Source organism: Rhincodon typus, chromosome 21 (genome assembly GCF_021869965.1).
Source record: "Rhincodon typus isolate 14 chromosome 21, sRhiTyp1.1, whole genome shotgun sequence".
Taxonomy (NCBI): Eukaryota; Metazoa; Chordata; class Chondrichthyes; order Orectolobiformes; family Rhincodontidae; genus Rhincodon; species Rhincodon typus.
In genome coordinates this window covers 42,446,641-42,465,197 of record NC_063352.1, presented here as the reverse complement: position 1 = coordinate 42,465,197, position 18,557 = coordinate 42,446,641, and the positions used below count along the sequence as shown (strand labels likewise).

The window sequence follows — 18,557 nt, the reverse complement described above, 5'->3', positions numbered from 1 at the left end:
CCCATTGGGAAGATAGGCCAATCAGAAAAGGCTCCCTGCCCCGTTGCCTATAATGGACGGCCACTTAGGCCAATAACGGGAAGAGGGCGGGGCTCCATGACGTAGAGGCTGACCCCTCACCCGGACGTGGTTACGGATCGATTTGGCGGCAAGTTTGTGCTGGGAGAGATGGACGGAGAGTGGGACTGGGAATGGGAGCAGGAGGAGGGCGACGACGATCGCTTCGAGAGGCAGTTCGCAGACGAACTGGAAGTTCTGTCCGAAATTAATCAACAGAGTCACGGTAAAATGAGCCGGCCCCGAGCCTGGAATTGGCCCCCGTTCACTGCCCCGGTCTATTGATGCGGCTTGTCCTGAGGCGGCCTGGGCCGGTGTTTACTGGCTTACTCTGGTGGTGGAGGAGCTGCCTGCGCTATGTGTAGTCCATGTTCGGTATCTGCACCCACTGTGTTGGGGGGAGGGGGGGAATCTTCTAGGATTGTGACCCAGTGACAGTGAAGGAACAGCGATGTATTTCCATGTCAGGATGGTGTGGGGAATTGGAGGAGAGCTTGCAGGTAGTGTTCCCATGTACCTGCTGTCCCCGTCCTTCTCATAGAATCTCTACAGCATGGAAGCAGACCATTTGGCCCATCGTGTCGACACCGACCCTCCGAAGAGCATCCCACCCCCTCTCCCTATAACCCTACGTTTTCCATGGCTAACTCATTTATCCTTGCACATCCCTGAACACTTTGGGCAATTTAGCTCGGTCGATCCATCTAATCTGCACATCTTTGGACTAAGGGGGAAAACAAGAGCACCCAGAGGAAACTCACACAGACACGGGGAGAATGTGCAGACTCCACACAGACAGTTGCTGGAGAGTGGAATCGATCCCATTTCTGTGGCGCTGTGAGGTAGCAGTGCTAACCACTGAGCCCGTGCCTGAAGGAATTGTGGATTTTGACAGTGTTGACAAAAGGCCCTTGAAAAATGCTGCAATGCATTTGGCAAATACTCTGCTACCACTGTGCATCTTTGATGGAGGAAGTGAATGTCTTAAGTTGATGCATGGGGTGGAGATCAGGTGAGGTGTTTTGTCCTGGATGATGCCAAGCTTCTTATGTTGTTGGAGCTGTTGGGAAGTGCAAAGTATCCCATCACACCCCAGACTTGTGCCTTGTAGATGGTCGTCTAGCTTTGGGGACTAAGAGAGAAATAATTCACTGTAGGTTTCCTAGCCTTTGACCTGTTATTGTAGCTACAGAATTTAAATGACTATGGTTCAGTTCAGTTTCTAGACAATGATAACCCCCAGATGATGTTGGTATGGAATTCAGCAATGGTAATGTCATTGAAAGTCAAGAAGCAATGGCTAGATTTTCTCTTGTTAGACATTGTCATTATCTAACACTGTGCCTCTTAGTTAATGGACGGCTTTGGGAGATTGGAGGAAGTTCTCACTGCAGAATTCCTGGCCTCTGGCCTACTTTGGCAGTCACAGTATTTTTATGGCTGATTTTATGGTTAATTTTCTGAATGGTATCCAAATAGTAACCCCAGAAGGTGTATGGATGTGCATTTTGGCGATGGCAATGCTGTTGAATGTTAAGGAATGTTGGTTAGATTGTCTCCTGTTGGAAATAGTCATTGCATGGCATGCAGGTTACTTACCACTTGTCAACCCAAACCTGAATGTTGTCTATGTTTTGTTGTGTGCAGACATATACTGGGGAGTTGTGGATAGTATTCAATGTTGTGCAGTTATAATTGAACAACCACACTTCTGACTTGTTTTGACTGAGGAACTCCTTCAGTGATGTCCTGAGGCTTGCTCACTGTCGTGAAGTAAACCATAGCAGACTGCCTGTATCCTAGTATAAAGATTTGATTATGCTTATTAGCCCTGTACCCTGTATACAAATTTATCTCCTCAAGATTCTGTCAATCTAAATTTCAACTCCTTTCAAAACAATTGCTCATAATTGGTATTTTAAGCCATATTTTAGTCATTTCACTGGCAGTTGTTTCTGTTCCATTCATGCATTTTTGATTTGTTTCCATTCAATAAGATTATAACAAATAGGAGCAGGAATAGGCCATCTGGCTTTCAAGACTGCTCTGTCATTCAATAAGATATCAGCTAACTTGAGCATCATTCCATGTGTACTCTGCCTAAAGTTGTGCTTTTGTTTCAACGAGCTGGTTCCTTGGCAATTTTTTTTTGTCAGTGGTTTGCTATTGACTTAACTGTCCGGCCAAGGGAAAGAAGCAGGTCCAAGTCTATCTTAGACAGAATTGGAATTGAACCTATACTGTTGGAGTTCTTCTGATCCAAGTGATATCCAGCTAACAGGCACCAGACATCTGTCTAACCCTGCCGTAAATATTTTCAATCACCCTGCCTCATCTTCACGAGAGTTAGAGAATTCAAAGATTGAAGCCCTGTTAAGAAAATACATTTTTCCTCATTCTTCCAGAATCCAATGAGCATACGTTCAACTTGCCCATAACAAGACTTCCCTATTTGCAGTCCATCAACTATGCTAATAATGGAGAGAAGTGAGTGTTATGACCATGTTGTGTCTGTTCCTCTTTGTAGAGGTATTTGCTCATCTGTGCCACATAGAATGAGTTAGAATAAATCCAAAAAAAACTATTAGGAAATATTGATATAGTTGTTCTCACTAAGGCTTTGAACCTGAAACATTAACTCAACCAGTTTTTTTATAGTGGAATTTTTAAAGTGCGTCCAAGAGGGATTTTTTTGTGCCACTACTGAGATAGTCCTACAAGAGGTGGGGTAGTACTAGACCTAATTGTAGGGAATGAAGCCAGTCAAGTGTTTGAAGTTTCAGTTGGTGAGTATTTTGGAGATAGTGACCATAATTCTAAGTTTCAAAGTCATTATGGAAAGGGATAAGAATAGTGAAGAAGTTAGGTGTCAGAATTGGGGGGAGGCTGATTTTAATAGCATTAGTCATAACCTGGCAAACATAGACTGTGCAGCTACTTGCAGGTAAGTCTACATTTGGAAAGTAGGAGTCTTTTAGGTAACACGACACAGAAACAGACCCTTCGGTCGAACTCATCCATGCCAACTGTGTTTCCCAAGCTAAACTAGTCCTATTTGCCAGCAATTGGCCCGAATCCCTCTAAACCATTCTTATTCATGTACCTGTCCAAATGTCTTTTAAATGTTGTAACTGTATCTACATCTACCACTTCCTCTGGCAGTTCATTCCACATACGCACCACCCTCTGTTTTGAAAAAGTTGCTCCCCAGATCCCCTTTAAACATTTCCCTTTCCAATACCCTCTGGTTTTGAATTCCTCTACTCCAGGGAAGAGACCTTTGCTATTCACCTTATCTATGCCCCTCATGATTTTATAAACCTCTATAGTGCAAATTCAGGGCCAGCGAGTTTCTCCAAGAGTGAAGAGCAAGGGCCACAAGTTTGGGGAACCCTGGATGCCAAGAGGTATTGAAAGTTTGATAAAGAATAAGAAGGAAACATATATAAGGTACAGCATGTTAAAACCAGAAAAGACCCTTCAAAGTATAGTGTGTGTAGGAGGTTGTTTATAAAAGAAATTAGGAGGGCAAAGAGGGGCTACAAAATATCTTTGGCAGATGGAACAAAGAAGACCCAAGGCTAAGTATATAAGTATGTATAAGTATATTAAGAGTAAGAGGATTACCAAGGAAATAGTGGAACCTGTTACAGACCAAAGTGGGGACCTGTGCGTGCAGCCAATGGTCATGGATGAGGTCTTGAAAGAAAATTTCTCACCTGTATTCGGCGGAGAAGGACATTGTAGCCAGGGATATCAATTAGGATTGTGAGGTTCCTTAAGATTAATAAGAAGGAGTTATTAGATGTTTTAGTTGGCATACAGGTGCACAAATCCCCAGGATCTGATGACATGTATCACAGGCTGCTTTGTGAGGAAAAGGAGGAGATTTTTGGGGCCCTGGCAAAATAGTAAAAAATTTTAGTGCCAGTCGACTGGACAATAGCTAATATGGTCCCTTTGTTCAAGAAGAGCAGCAGAAATGGGCCAGCTAATTACAGACTAATTAGTCTGACGTCACTGGTAGGGAAATTATTGGAAAAAATTCTGAAAGACAGGATTAATTAATACTTGGAAAGGCAGGACTGATCAGGGATAGTCAGCATGGATTTGTTGGATGGGGATCCTGTCTGGCTGATTTAATTGAGATTTTTGAAAAGGTGACTAAATTGATGAGGATAGTGCAGTTGATGTGGTTTACATGGATTTCAGTAAGTCCTTTGACAAGGTCCCAAATAGACGGCTCGTTCAAACATTAACAACCTTTTTGATCCTTTGGGATTCAAGGCAAATTGGCAAAGCGGATCTAAAATTGCCTTACAATAGGAGGCAAGGGATGATGATGGAGCAGTATTTTTGTAATTAGAAGCCTGTGACCAGCAGTGTACCACAGGGATTGTTGCTGGGACCCTTGCTGTTTGTTATGTACATTAATGACTTGGGTGTGAATGTAGAAGTAATTAATAAATCTGCATATGACAAGAAAATTGGGCATGTTGTTGATATTGAGGAGGATGGTCTCAGGCTACAGTCTGATATCAATCAGCTGGTAAATTGGGCAAAGCAGTGGCAGATGGAATTTTATCCTGATGAATGTGAGGTGATGCATTTTGGGAGGACTATTAAGGGAAGGATATACACAACGAATATTAGGTCTCTAGAGAGTAATGAGGAACGAAGGGACATTGGTATGCAAGTCTGTAGATCCCTGAAAGTGTCAGCGCAGGTAGACAAGGTGGTGAAAAAGGCAAGCGGGATGCTTACCTTCATTAACTGGGCTTAGAATACAAGAACAAGGAAGTCTCGTTACAACTTTACAGAATACTGGTTAGGCCACAGGTGGAATACTGTGTACAGTTCTGGTCATCAACTATCGGAAAGATGTGATTGTGCTGGAGAGTGTGCAGAGCAGATTCACCAGAATGTTGCCTGGGGTGAAACGTCTCAGTTAGGATAGGCTGGGTTTGTCCTCCTTGGAGGAGAGGAGGCTGAGATGGATATCTGGTTGAGGTATACAAAATTTTGAAAGGCACAGACAGAGTAGATCATGAGAATCTTTTCCCCATGGCAGATGTGGCCAAGACCAGAGGGCATAGATTTAAGGTGAGGAATAAGTTGATTAGAGGAGACCTGAAGGAAAGAAAATTTCATCCAGAAGGTAGTAGAAATTTGGAAAGTTAAGTCTGAGAGGGTGATGGAGACAGGTACTCTCGCAACATTTAAGAAACATCTGGATGAGTATATAAAATGCTGGGGAATAGTAGGCTATGGGCCAACTGCAGTTCAAGAGATTAATGGAGTTTGGTGTTTGTTTGTCAGTATAGACATGGTGGGTTTTTATGCTGTGTGACTCCATGACTTTACTGATGCTGACTGATACTTCCAACATTTTTTGAGCAGGCTGGATACAGTAGAAAGGGAGAAGCTGTCCAGCTTGTAAAGAAATAAGAACGAGAGCACAGATTTAAAGTGATGTGCAAAAGAAGTAAGGGCGATGATAGAATAAAATTTTTCGCACAGCAAGTAGTTAGGGTCTGGGATGCAATGCCTGGGTCTGTGATGGAAGCATATTCAATTGAGGCAATCAAGGGGGTATTGGATGATTATTTGGATATAACTGGTGTGTTGGCAGAAGGCACAAGGTTAACACTAAGATTGATATGCGGGAACAGTGTTAAATAGGCTGAACGACCTCATGCACTGTAACAATTCCATTATTCCTTTTTGCACATTCGTTGGTTTCTCTTGATTCTTGAATTATTCTGCATTTTCATTTTGCTCCAACCTTCTGGGCAGCATGTTTAGGGAAAAAGTCCTTGGTCTGGCTAAAATAGGTCTGCTCCATCATTTGTACAGAACAGATTCTCCAATACTGAAGGTAGAACAGATGGTCCAGTCAGTTTGATACTGAGGGACCGTGATATTGTACTAGATGATAATTTAGCAGCATTGCTACTAGCAGTTCAAAAAAGTCAATTTAAAATGCTTAGCTCAGCTGATTGGAGGGGCAATAGTGCTGGTGGAGAGCGGTGGTGGGGATTGGAAATCAACAGCTGAGGGTATTTGTTGTTCTTGATTTCAATCTTAAAACTTCCCCTGGAAATTGATATGTTATTAAGTGAGGCCAGGATTGGGATTAGCTCAATATTTCCTCTGTCAGCGCTGTCAATTCTGAACCCAGACATGATTACTGGCCGTTTGTGCACAGTATTCATAGGTGATCAAAATACCTGACCTACTTTGGGTCATCTTGATTAAGATTGGGAAATGGATCCGTTTTTGCAAAGTTATGGAAGTCCAAGGCTTGTAGCCAAGTAGCTGCTAATTGAACACAAATCACAATGAACAGTTGGTGCATAAACATCCACATGATGTTTCAGAAATTCCTGGCTAGTGGGTCAGCTCTTTTCCTCATTTTAAAATGTCATTTGCATGCTGAGGAAAGTTTTCACAGACTGAATTTATAACATGACCGATGAAGAGGATTATGCTAGCTGCTCTGCTTTGAAACACTCAAAAAAAGGAATGAAGGCCAAAAGCCTACAAGTTTTCCAATATGTCTATTGTGTGCTGATCAAAAAAAGTGAAGATAAGTAGCTAGAATAAGACTTGCTTTACGAAACAATGGTGTGTTTATAACAGTGAGGTGAAAAGATTGTTCTTTTGTGAAAAATATCTTGACATTTTATTTTTTTCTACCACTTAGAACGTCAGCTAATACTTGAATTAATCTTATTGATGCAGGCACATAGGACAGACCTCATAAATATAAATCTTGGGGAGGCCAACATGGTGATTGTCACAATTGGGAGATATGAGAAGAGCAGCTAAACTAAGCACTATTTCTAATTTCTTTACTCTTCCCTCCTAGAGAGGAAGTACGTAATTTTTTCTCTGCTTCACCTAATCACTTTGTTCCATGTTGGCAATTAGCCCCTTCTCTCTCACCCTTCCTTACTGTATCATAGAATTTAATCATAGAATCCCTTCGGCCCAGCAAGTCCACACCGACCCTCAGAGCATCCTACCCAGACCCAGCCCCCTATAACCTACCAAATCTACACACCCCTGAACACTATGGGAAATTTAGCATGGCCAGTCCACCTACCCTGCACATCTTTGGACTGTGGGAGGAAACCGGAGCACCCGGAGGAAACACATGCAGACACAGGGAGAATGTGCAAACTGCACACAGACAGTCGCCGAGGGTGGAATCGAACCCAGGTCCCTGGCACTGTGAGGCAGCAGTGCTAACCACTGAGCCACCGTGCCGCCCTAACTCATAGAGTTATACAGCACGGAAACAGGCCCTTTGGCCACCATGCCAATCAACAAACATCAAACTACACTAATCCCATCTGTGCATGGTCTGTAGTCAACTTCCCCTGGCGTTTGAAGTATTCATCCAGATGCTTCTTAAATGTTGCAAGGGCAGCCTCTAATTCATTAAAGAAATATACAGTTGTTGTAGTAGAAGGAAAGAGAAAAATATTACAATTGGAGTCTAACTTGGTTAACTGGGATTGCCAAGATTTAGGAAGGACATGAAGCTAGGAAATTGTGTAGGGACAATTCTCAATTATGGTATTAACGCAATAGGGATAGACGATCCTAAGTTCAGGACAGCAGGATGCAAGAATGGCTTGGTTAGAGATGAGAAACTGTAAAGGCAAGAACTCCCTTGTAGGAATTGTGGACAGGCCATCTAACAGTAGCCACATGAGAGGATGGAGTATAAAGGAAGAAATAATGGGAACGTGTCAGAAAGATACAACAATAATCATGGGAGACTTTAATCCACATGTAGACCAGAAAAATCAGATGGATAAAGTTAGCCTACCTGAGTTCATAGGAAGTTTTGGGATAGTTTCTTAGTACAGCGCATTCTGGAGTCAACCAGGGGGCAGGCTATTCTGGACCTGAAATTGCTCAATGAGGTGACCCTAGGTAGCAGCGATCAAAACATGATGGAATGTAATATTTAGTTTGATCAAGGGTGGAGTGGGCCCCTGACTAGCATTCTAAACTTGGACAGGGACAATTAGGAGGGTAAGAAAGCAGAGCTGGCTAAAGTGAACTGGCAGATTAGGTTGAGGAATGCTCAAGAGATGCAGTCACAGAAATTTAAAGGGATATTTCACAGAATAGAATCATTCCAAAAGAAAAATTCCAAGGGTAAGATCCACCATTCATTGTTAACTAAGAAAAAGTTAAAGGTAGCATTAAACTTAAAGAAGAAGCATAAAACTGCAAAGGTCGTGTCTGGTCAGAAGATTGGCCAACATGTAAAGAACAAGGAAGAAAGATTAGAGTGTAAGAGAAAGTTAGCCAGAAAAAAAATTTAAGTGATCACTTTTTCTATAGATATTTAAAAAGGAAAAGAGTTAACAAAGCGAGGTTAGAGAATTAAGATGTAAATGAGATGGTGAATTTAACAGATATATTGTCTTGACGATAGAAGATACAAATTACATCCCAGATATAGATGTAAATTAGGAAATAGAAGGAAGAGAGAAACTTTAAAAAACTACAATCATCAGAGAAGTATTACTGAGCATATTGTTGCGGTTGTGGGCTGACAGATCCCTAGATCCTGACAGACTTCAACCTAGGGTGTTAAAATGAGCAGTCAGTAAGATTGTTGATGCATTGCTTTTAACTTTCCAAAATTTCCTAGATTTGGGGAAAGGTACCTTTAGATTGGAAAAGATTAAAAGGGAGACACAAAGCAGGATGTTGCAGGCCAGTTTACTCAACATCAGTCATAGGGAAGATGTTAGAAGCTATTGAGGTTGGTTGGCTCGCCGAGCTGGTTTGTTGTTCCGCAGACGTTTCGTTACCGTGCTTGGTAACATCCTCAGGTCTTTAGTTCGGGTGAGCAGTTGTTGTAGGATTGATGTTACCAAGCACGGTAACAAAACGTCTGCGGAACAACAAACCAGCTCGGCGAGCCAACCAACCTCAACACCCATAACCCGAGCTATAGATCTACTGCAAAACCTTAGAAACCTACGGGCGCAACACGCTCAAACTGGCAAGGAAATGGGAAAACTACGCCAAACGAGAGCGCGCAACCCGCAAACAACTCTACTTCCTACATGGATGCCTCAGGAACCAGGTATTACCACGCAGTGTGAAGTACAAACCACCCATCAACAACCCACAAGCCTGGAAAACGGCAGAACAAAACGGCTGCAAGATGCTAAGGGTAATGATAAACGACGCTCACAACCGGCTCCACAAATACAACAGAGAAATTACGTGCCAAAAAACGTTATTCCAGGAAGCTACCAATCAAGACTGGACAACCGACATGGAACAAGCCATTAACATCAGCCGACAGACCAGAAGAGCCAAGAAAAGAGAGACCCTGCAAGACAAGCTAACCACACATACCCACAAAAACGACAGCAACAGAACTGACACATGGATAAGGAACCTCTCCGACAGAAAACTGACAGACGCGGAAAAAGCCGTTCTCACCCAGGGACTGAACTACAACTACAGGGACACCAACAAAACGGAATTGCTAGCTACACTGGAAGCCACACTCGACCAACAATATCAACGACAAAACACAACAAAGTATAAGACAGACAGTAGTCCCGACACTAACCAGAAAGAGGGAATCAACACCCTCAACACGGGAAAGACAAGCCCTGGACAGATTAAAGAAGGACAAGAACATCACTATACTACCTGCAGACAAAGGGTGCATGACAGTGATAATGAATGAAAAGGACTACATCTCCAAAGCACAAGCACTGCTCGCCAACAAGAACACATACCGACCAGTACAGACTGACCCGACACCACAACTAGGCAACAAAATCCTAAACACGCTACAAAGACTTATACAAACAGGACAGATCAACAAAACAGACTTCTTAAGAATGAAACCCGAAGGAACCAAGACACCCCGATTCTACGGCCTCCCTAAAGTGCACAAGCCGGAAGTCCCCCTCAGACCCATAGTCTCCCTTCCAGGCACTCCATCGCACAGATTAGCCAGAGAACTGCAAAGAAGACTCAAGCACCTAGTCAACAAATCACCCCACTCCATCCACTCAGCCCAAGAATTCCTCAACTCCATCAAAGACATAAAGATAGAGAACAAAGAGACCATGATATCGTTTGATGTCACCGCCCTATTCACATCAATAGACATACCACTAGCAAGGGAAACAATGACAACACTACTTGAACAAGAACACGACCCCAGTGAAACCATCTCCAAGGACACAATGCTTAAACTACTGGACCTGGACCTATGCCTGACCACCCACTTCACCTTCAATGGCCAAACATACGAGCAAATCAACGGGACACCCAAGGGATCGCTTATCTCCGGACTCGTAGCAGAAGCAATGATGCAAAGACTGGAAAGGACTGACCTTCCGCAAATCCAACCTAAGCTATGGATACGCTACGTAGACGACACCTTTGTCATCATTAAACGGACCAAATTAGAAGAGACACACAAACTCGTAAACAACACCCTCACCGGAAAATTCACCAGAGAGAAGGAGAAGAACAAACCACTCCCATTCCTGGACGTCATGGTAGAGCGCAAGACAAATGGGGAACTGCAAACAAACGTACACCGAAAACCCACATACACAGACCAGGTATTGAACTTCAACAGTAACCATCCCAGCACACACAAACGAAGCTGCATGCAAACACTACTTAAAAAGGCAACAACACACTGCAGCAACACGGAACTACGCCAAGAGGAGGAGGAATACCTCTTCCAAGTGTTCAAGGATAATGGATATCCAAAGAACTGGGTCAGGAGATGCCTACAAGAACAGCATCAGAAAGATTCTACACGCCCCGACACACTCATCACGCTACCCTATATCAGGAACACGTCAAAACTCACCACAAGACTTCTACGACTGCTGGGCATCAGAGTGGCACACAAGCCCACAACAAGTGCTAACCTGAACTAAAGACCCACTCCCCGCCATGGACAGGACCAATGTCATCTACAAGATCCCCTGCAGAGACTGCGAGAAACACTACATTGGACAAACAGGAAGGAAACTAACAAGAGTACATGAACACCAACTGGCTACAAAAAGACACGACCAATACTCACTCATCTCAATCCACATGGACAAGGAGAACCACCACTTCGACTGGGACAACACCAAGATCCTGGGACAGGCTAGGCAGAGACAGGCACGAGAATTCCTGGAAGCATGGCACTCCGAGAAGCATGCTATTAATAAACACGTTGAACTCGACCCCATATACATTCCACTACGGAGGAACCCCAGAAGTGAGGCAATCCATCGCAACGGACCCCAGAGTTTAAAAACCAGGCAGGAAAACACACCGACGCTTCTTCAGAGGCTGCACTGAGGACGTTATCAAGCACGGTAACGAAACGTCTGCGGAACAACAAACCAGCTCGGCGAGCCAACCAACCTCATCGCCCACAACCCGAGCTACAGATCTAGTCCAAATGTTAGAAGCTATTATTGAAGAGACGATAGCAGGGCATTTAGAACTTTCCTCCCCACCCACCAAATCATTGGTGGTATTTTTTCATATTTTTGTTTAACCTATTTTTCTAATCAACTTGTTCAGAGATGTTATTACACACCTCTGGAGCAAGTGGGACTCGAACCTGGGCCTCCCAGTACAGGGGTAGGGACATTGCCACTGTGCCACAAGAGTGCCCCTGGTATTTTTACTTTTTTTTTCTTCACCGCCAGGAAAACTCCAGTGCAGTAAATTGAATATTTACAAGGAAAGCCCAATAAGGGCAATGCTAACATCAAAAAGTGAGGGGGGAGGGAAGGAGAGAGAGGAGACTAAATCAATTAGGAATTGGAGGAGAAACTAAAGCACTGTAACACGTGCAGTGTCCACCTCTCTAAGAATAGAACGCATGCTGCTGGCCTTGCTCTGCATTTCAAACCAGCTGTCCAGCCAATTGAGCTAACTGAACCCAGCAAATGGGTAGCAGGGCACTCTGAAAAATTCAAGATAATCAGAAATAAGGGTTTATGGAAGGAAATAATGCTTAACTAATTGTACTTCTTTGAGGAAGTATTTTCAAAGGATAAAAGGGAATCAATAGGTGTATCGTACTTGAATTTCCAGAAGGCAATCGATAAGGCCCGTGTAATAGGCTATTGTGAAAATAAAAGCTCATAGTATAAGGAATGAGATGTTCACGTGGATAAAAGATTGACTAGCTATTGGGAAACATGCACAATTGGGTGCTTTTGATTGTTATGTTGTAATGAGTACTGAGCCACGAGGATCAGGGGAGGCGATGGCCTAGTGGTGGTATTGCTGGACTGTTAATCCAGAGACCCAGATAACATTCTGGGGTCCTGGATTCGAATCCCGCCACGGCAAATGCTGGAATTTGAGTTCATTAAAATATCTGGAATTAAGGATCTAATGATAACCATGAATCCATTGTTGATTGTCAGAAAAACCCATCTAGTTCACGAATGTCCTGTAGGGAAGGAGACTGCCACCCTTACCTGGTCTGGCCTACATGTGACTCCAGACCCACTGCATCGTGGTTGACTCTGAACTAAGGATAGGCAATAAATGCTACCTAACTAGTGATGCCTTCATCCCATTAGTGAATTTAAAAAAAAAAAATCCATGCTGGACCCCAACATTTTACAATACAAATGACTTGAACGAAGAGACTGAAGGTATGGCTGCTAAGTTTGCTAGTGACTCAAAGATAGGTAGGAAGGTAAGTGGTAACGAGGACAGGAGGAGGCTAGTAAGGGTTGTAGATACGTTAAGTGAATGGGCAAAGATCTGGCAAATGGAGAATAATGTAAAAAAGATGTGGAATTTCAATTTTGTCAGGAAGAATAAAAAGTGTATATCTAAATGATCAGAGATTGCAGAACTCTGAGATGCATAGAGGTCACAAAAGTAGGTACAGGAAGCAATTAAGAAAACTAACAAAATGAGAGTTGAATGCAGAAGTAGCCAGGTAATGCTTCTGTTATACAGGGTACTGTGTAGTTTGAGTCTCCTTATTTAAGAAGGATGTATATAGGTTGGAAGTAGTTCACAGAAAATCTACTGTGCAATAAAAGAGCAAAGGTTAAACAGCCTTGGTTTGTACCTGCTGTAGTTTAGAAGGGTAAGCAGTTATTGGAACATATAAGATCCTAAGGGTTCTTAATGGGGTGCATGTAGAAAGGGCGTTTTTTTGTGGGACGTTCTAAAACCAGAGTTACTATTTAAAAATAAGGGATCACCCATCAAAGACGTGACAGTTTTTTTCTGAGGGCTGAGTTTCTTTGGAACTCACTTCCTCAAAAGGCAGTGGAAGCAGAGTGAATATTTTCAAGGCAGAGATGGGTCAATTCTTGATAAGGATGGGGCAAGTGAGCTTATTGTGGATAGATGAGAAGATGGAGTAATTAGACCTTATTGAATGGCAGAGCAGACTCAGGGAACTGAGTTCCTGTTCCTGCTCTTAGTTCACGTGTTTGCTACTCTCGATGTTTTACATTACTGAATTTCTCTATTTCTTTCCCATAGATAATTTCACGTCTGCATTGAAGCAGTCCAGGTTTCGTCACGGTAAACAGACTTTTGAAGAAGCCCTTGCAGCAGGGGACAACTCTGCCAGGAATGGCCGAAATGTCAAGACCCAGGCTCAGGAACACACAAAGCGACAGGACACAGTGGTCTTGGGCAGCTCCGCTAGGAAACGAGATCTTGATGCCCTCCACTCTGCTGAGGAAAAGGAATTCCTTGACCATCAGTTGGACCAGAATCAAGAGCAAGGAATAAGTATGTAAGCTAGCTACATGAAGCAAGGAACAGCAAAATGCTCATAATTCCCTCTACAGTCACTTGATTTGTGCTCACAAGAAATAATGTTTAATTACATTCATGAGTGCACAATTAATCAGCAGGCATTCATGTGAAAAGGTAGACTTAACAAAAGTTGTGCTCCCTGCAGAAAATCTTCTGCTTTGGGAGTACATTTCAGGAGTCTGTTACAAGAGATCAGTGGGTCCAATAGGATTTTCCATTTATTGGAAATCCAGCAGGTGCACTGACAAGGGATTTCTACCATATGGTGGATTCCTGTATTTTAGAATAGGGAATTCTGCACATCTCATTCGTCCATAACTTCTTTAATCGCAGCAACTCCCAGGCACAAGAAGCCCAGGCTGGGTGCCATGAAAAGACTGAATTTTATGTCACAGCTCAGCTCAGGTGAACCTCCTGTGCCAGATGATGACATCACGCCGCCCTCATCGCCAGATGACCACCCTCAGAGCCAACACCCCAGGTAGGCTGTGGATGAACGGCTATTATAGCACACTTTGTTGTCTTCCTTTGTTCCCTCTCCCCTCCAGCTTTGGACAACCATATTCCATCTTTTTCCTGTGTTTGCACAGTTTCTGAGGTTCGTCTAGACCATTTCATCACAGCTTGACACTCCCCGTCTGCACAAAATGTAGCTATCCATGACAGTATTAGTGGCAGTGACCACTGCACAGTCCTTACGAAGACAAAGTCTCATCTTCATATTGAAGACACCCTGCGTTGTGTTCTGTGCACTAACACAAAACTGGACCATGCATGGTGTGTCATTTTACAAGGTGCACTGCTGCAACTCAGCAGAGCTCCTTCAGTGGCATGTTCTAAACCTGTTTACCTGTATGACCTAGAAAACGAAGGGCTCATGTGATGGCACTCCCATTCACTTACCTAAATAACACAATCACTACTCTATTACTTGCTCAAAATCTAGGACACTCAGTCTTAAATCCCAGTGGGTCTGCAGACATCACATAAACTTGCAGCACCTCATGAAGGCAGCCTTTTCAGTGATAAGTATTGGCTTTGCCAGTGGCACACACCACCCATAAATCAATCTATAAGAAAAATCTTAGCCTTGAATTTCCTTCTGCTTGTACATGTGCACAGTGGACAAGTAGGTAAGTAAAATCAGACAGGGTGCCACTCCACTGACTTTGTGCCACCCAATGCCATATTCTGCATGTTTACCAGAAGTGTAGTAGGCCTATAACAATTACGACCGCACATAGGTGGGTGTAATATAAGTGAAATATAAATGTCAGGATGATGTTGTATGTGGTAGTTACCTGTTTTGGGATTCACAATTGCTGTGAGGCCAAGTGCGGAACTATATTTAATTGGTGGGTTTGTCTGGTCTGTTTGATTGCTTCAAATACTTTTTTTATTGCATCTAATCCAAAATGAACTTTAACCACTTAGCTGCCGCCACCACCCACCCCCACCCCCACCTCCAGAAAGTGGATTGGCTTAAATTCAAAGTAAATCCTTCCTCTTCTGTTGCAAGATTGGGAAGTTACCCATTTTTTCCTCTGCTGTCGTATGCACAATCTGTTTTATTTTATGAAGAATGGAGTGATACATTGCCTTGTCAATGTTACTGGTGAAGTTGCTGTTATTTGCAGAGAATGTTAAACTTCAGAACTAAATTAACTGTATATTGAAATGCATAAATTGTATGACAAAACAATGTATTTATACATGTACTCTGATACCTAATTCTATTTAACCACCACCTCCATCAACTCATGTACTGTTACTAATTTGTCAGACTGATTCTCCAGCATTCAGTACTGGGGTAAGCAAAAATTTCATTCAAGTAATTATTAGAAAGACTGAAGCTATTGTTTTTGGTCCCCACTTCAATCTCCATTCTGCTTCCTAGCAACAGCCTGAGATTGATGGCTTGTTTGCAACACTTCATGTCATGTCTGAGCCCAATTTCAGTTTTTAAACTTGCATCCACGACATTACCAGGGCTGTTTATTTCTAGCGTCTCTCAACCTTGCCCTTGCTGCTAAAATCCTCAAGCATGCCTTAGTCACCAGTGGATTGCGTATTCAAGCTTTCTCCTGCAGTAGAAGGTTAAGATGACTCATGGACTCCCAGGTTGCTTCTGTTTTCTGCAGCTTTGAAGTGTCTGTATTCCATGTGTACACAGGTTGTACCAGAATGAAACTCCTTTTTCAGTATTTGCAAGAGCTGCTTCTGAATTTATGGTTGGTCTTCAACCCAAGCTCCTGCTGTTTGGGAAACCAGTGTAGAGGGGCATGGGCAGATCAGAGGACCTCCTCATGGGTCTGCTCTTGGGCCTGGCCAATTTGGCCATTATCAGGTCTAGGCAGTGTGTGTTTTTGGTGTCCATTTCACTATCAGGCGAGTATCCTTTTATCAGTCCTTTCTTGGTGATCTCCTGTAGCCCCACGGCCCTCTCAGATATCTGTACTCTTGTCATCTGGGCCCTTGAGCATCCAAAATTTTAATTTCTCCACCCTAGGTGACTGTTCCTTTAGCTGTTTAGTTCCAAAATTCTAGGTAGCCTTCCTGCACCCCACTTCCTTGCTTTTGTCCTTTATGTTCTCCTTAATACCATAGCTGTCTGACGAATCCTTTGATCGTCTGACCTATTGTGTACTTGTGTCTTTACAGAGCTATCTTTGTTTATGATGCTGATGTGAAGAACCGTGGACTTTTTTTATATTGAAAGAGCTATATAACAATTGGTTGTGTTGAAGGGCTGTGAGATGCTTAAACATGAGAAAATGCGGTACCAGTGCAGCTACTGCAGTATAAATTGTACAATAAGTTACAATCTCTTTTCAGGAGTTCAAAGATATCTAAACAGGACATCGCTGATTTAAGTGGCATGGCTCCCATGGAAGACGTTCCCTCTCGGAAAGTGACGAAGAGAGTTCTTAAACGACCTCCAGTTTTGGAAGATTATATCAATGTGACATCATCTGATGGAACGCGGGTTTACATGGTATTGCAGGATGAAGACTCATCGCCAGGGCTCAAGGTGAAAGCTTTGGACTGCCCATTAAACAGCACTTTGTGAAATCACATTACTTTTCTTAGAATGTTTTCTGATGAGCATGACATGACATGACATTCAGACTGACTTTAGGCTGTTGTAGTGCAGTGGTAGTGTCCCTACCTCTGAGCCAGCAGACCTGGATTCAAGTCCTAACCTGTTCCAGAGTTGTAACATCTCTGAACAGGTTGATTCAATAATCTGTTCAGACTGACTATCTAGGTATGTAGCATTCAGACAGTCAACAAAAGCATTTCCTTCAACCAAGAGTCCGGCCCCATCCCCAAGAAGTTACCTACTCCAGGTTGCTCGTGTATTTTGGGAACGGAAAAAAAGAGAGGATTTGATAAAGTTTTTGAAATCACAATGGAACTGGTCAGAGTCCACTTGTAAAAAGGTTGAGAATGAGAGGATGTCGATTTCAAGAATTTGTAAAAATAAGCAAATGTGATGCGAGGAAAAGAAATTGTCGTACAGTGAATAGTTAGGGTCTGGATTGCACAGACTGGAGCTATGATGGAATCACATTAAACTGGTGCATTCAAGAGGGCTTTCGAATATTATTTGAACAGAATCAGTGTGCAGTGTTATGGGGAAAGGCAGATTTGAAGAGCTAGTATAGGCAATATGGGGTGAATGGCATCCTTTTATAGAGTCATACCAGACAGAAACAGACCCTTCGGTCCAACCAGTCCATGCCAAACATTTTGTGCTATTACTGTAATTGTAAGAAATTAACACTGTGCCCAGCCCAGTTTAGGACTCCACATCTAATCCAAAGTATCACTGGCAATAAAGGAGAGTTAGAAAGTTGATGCAGGAGGACGAAGACACTTTTGAGCGTAAAGCACCAGCATGGACCGGCCATGTAAAATTCTATAATTTCAAGTATTTTGTGTCTTGACTTAAAATAATGCAGTACTCACAAAGCAATGTTCTATTTTCTTAGTTTGATAAACTGCGCTGGAGTGGACAAAGGCAGCTATATTTGCTGGGAGTACCTTTTTCTGATTTGAAGGAACAAGTTGCTGAAGAGGTAATAGATCAATTACTATTTTAGTAATGTTAGAAATCTGAATTGACATGATTTGCCACCACTAATATATCGAACCCTGAACTATTTAGATACATTTAGAAGCATTTCAGAGTATTTCTGATGGGCAGGGACAGTGATGGGGTGCAGTGTGATATCCTGCTATCAATCCTCTAGGTTCCTATGCTCACTGCATGTGGCCACTGATTTCATGGTTACTAATTGAGCAGTGAGAATGGCAGTTTTTGAGTGATGAGTCCTGAGCACTTTCTGTACTTTTTCAGCAATGATTGATAGTTGTCTGAATTGAGCAGCCGAATGTTGTCCTAATACCAATTATCTCCCTCCTTAGTCTTGTCTATCTTGTACTTAATTGTATTGCTGCGAATGTTGAAATATATAAGGGTGTTCAGAGACACTATTTGCTGCCAGTTAATGTTACAGTATAACAGTTTGGAAGCTTATTATGGAAATGTATTGTAATGTGCAAGTAGTGCCTTTCATTTAGTGTTGCATGCATTTGGTCTCTCATATTTCTGTAGCACAATGCTGAGAGTAGATTTCTTCTGCAATGTATGTAACAAAATGCAAATCCCTCTG

General features: G+C 42.7%; 1 protein-coding gene across 2 annotated transcripts in view; it reads left to right on the top strand.

Annotated features, from left to right (window-relative positions):
• Positions 1 to 107: 107 nt before the first annotated feature.
• Positions 108 to 18,557, top strand: part of chtf18 (CTF18, chromosome transmission fidelity factor 18 homolog (S. cerevisiae)) — a 102,538-nt gene continuing 84,088 nt past the window's right edge. For both annotated transcript variants that reach the window (XM_048609904.1, XM_048609905.1), the window contains exons 1-5: positions 108 to 283; positions 13,597 to 13,851; positions 14,212 to 14,359; positions 16,714 to 16,909; positions 17,874 to 17,960. In XM_048609904.1, the coding sequence (XP_048465861.1) occupies positions 169 to 283; positions 13,597 to 13,851; positions 14,212 to 14,359; positions 16,714 to 16,909; positions 17,874 to 17,960 (801 nt within the window). In that variant the 5' untranslated portion in view covers positions 108 to 168. The remainder of the gene's footprint in view (positions 284 to 13,596; positions 13,852 to 14,211; positions 14,360 to 16,713; positions 16,910 to 17,873; positions 17,961 to 18,557) is intronic.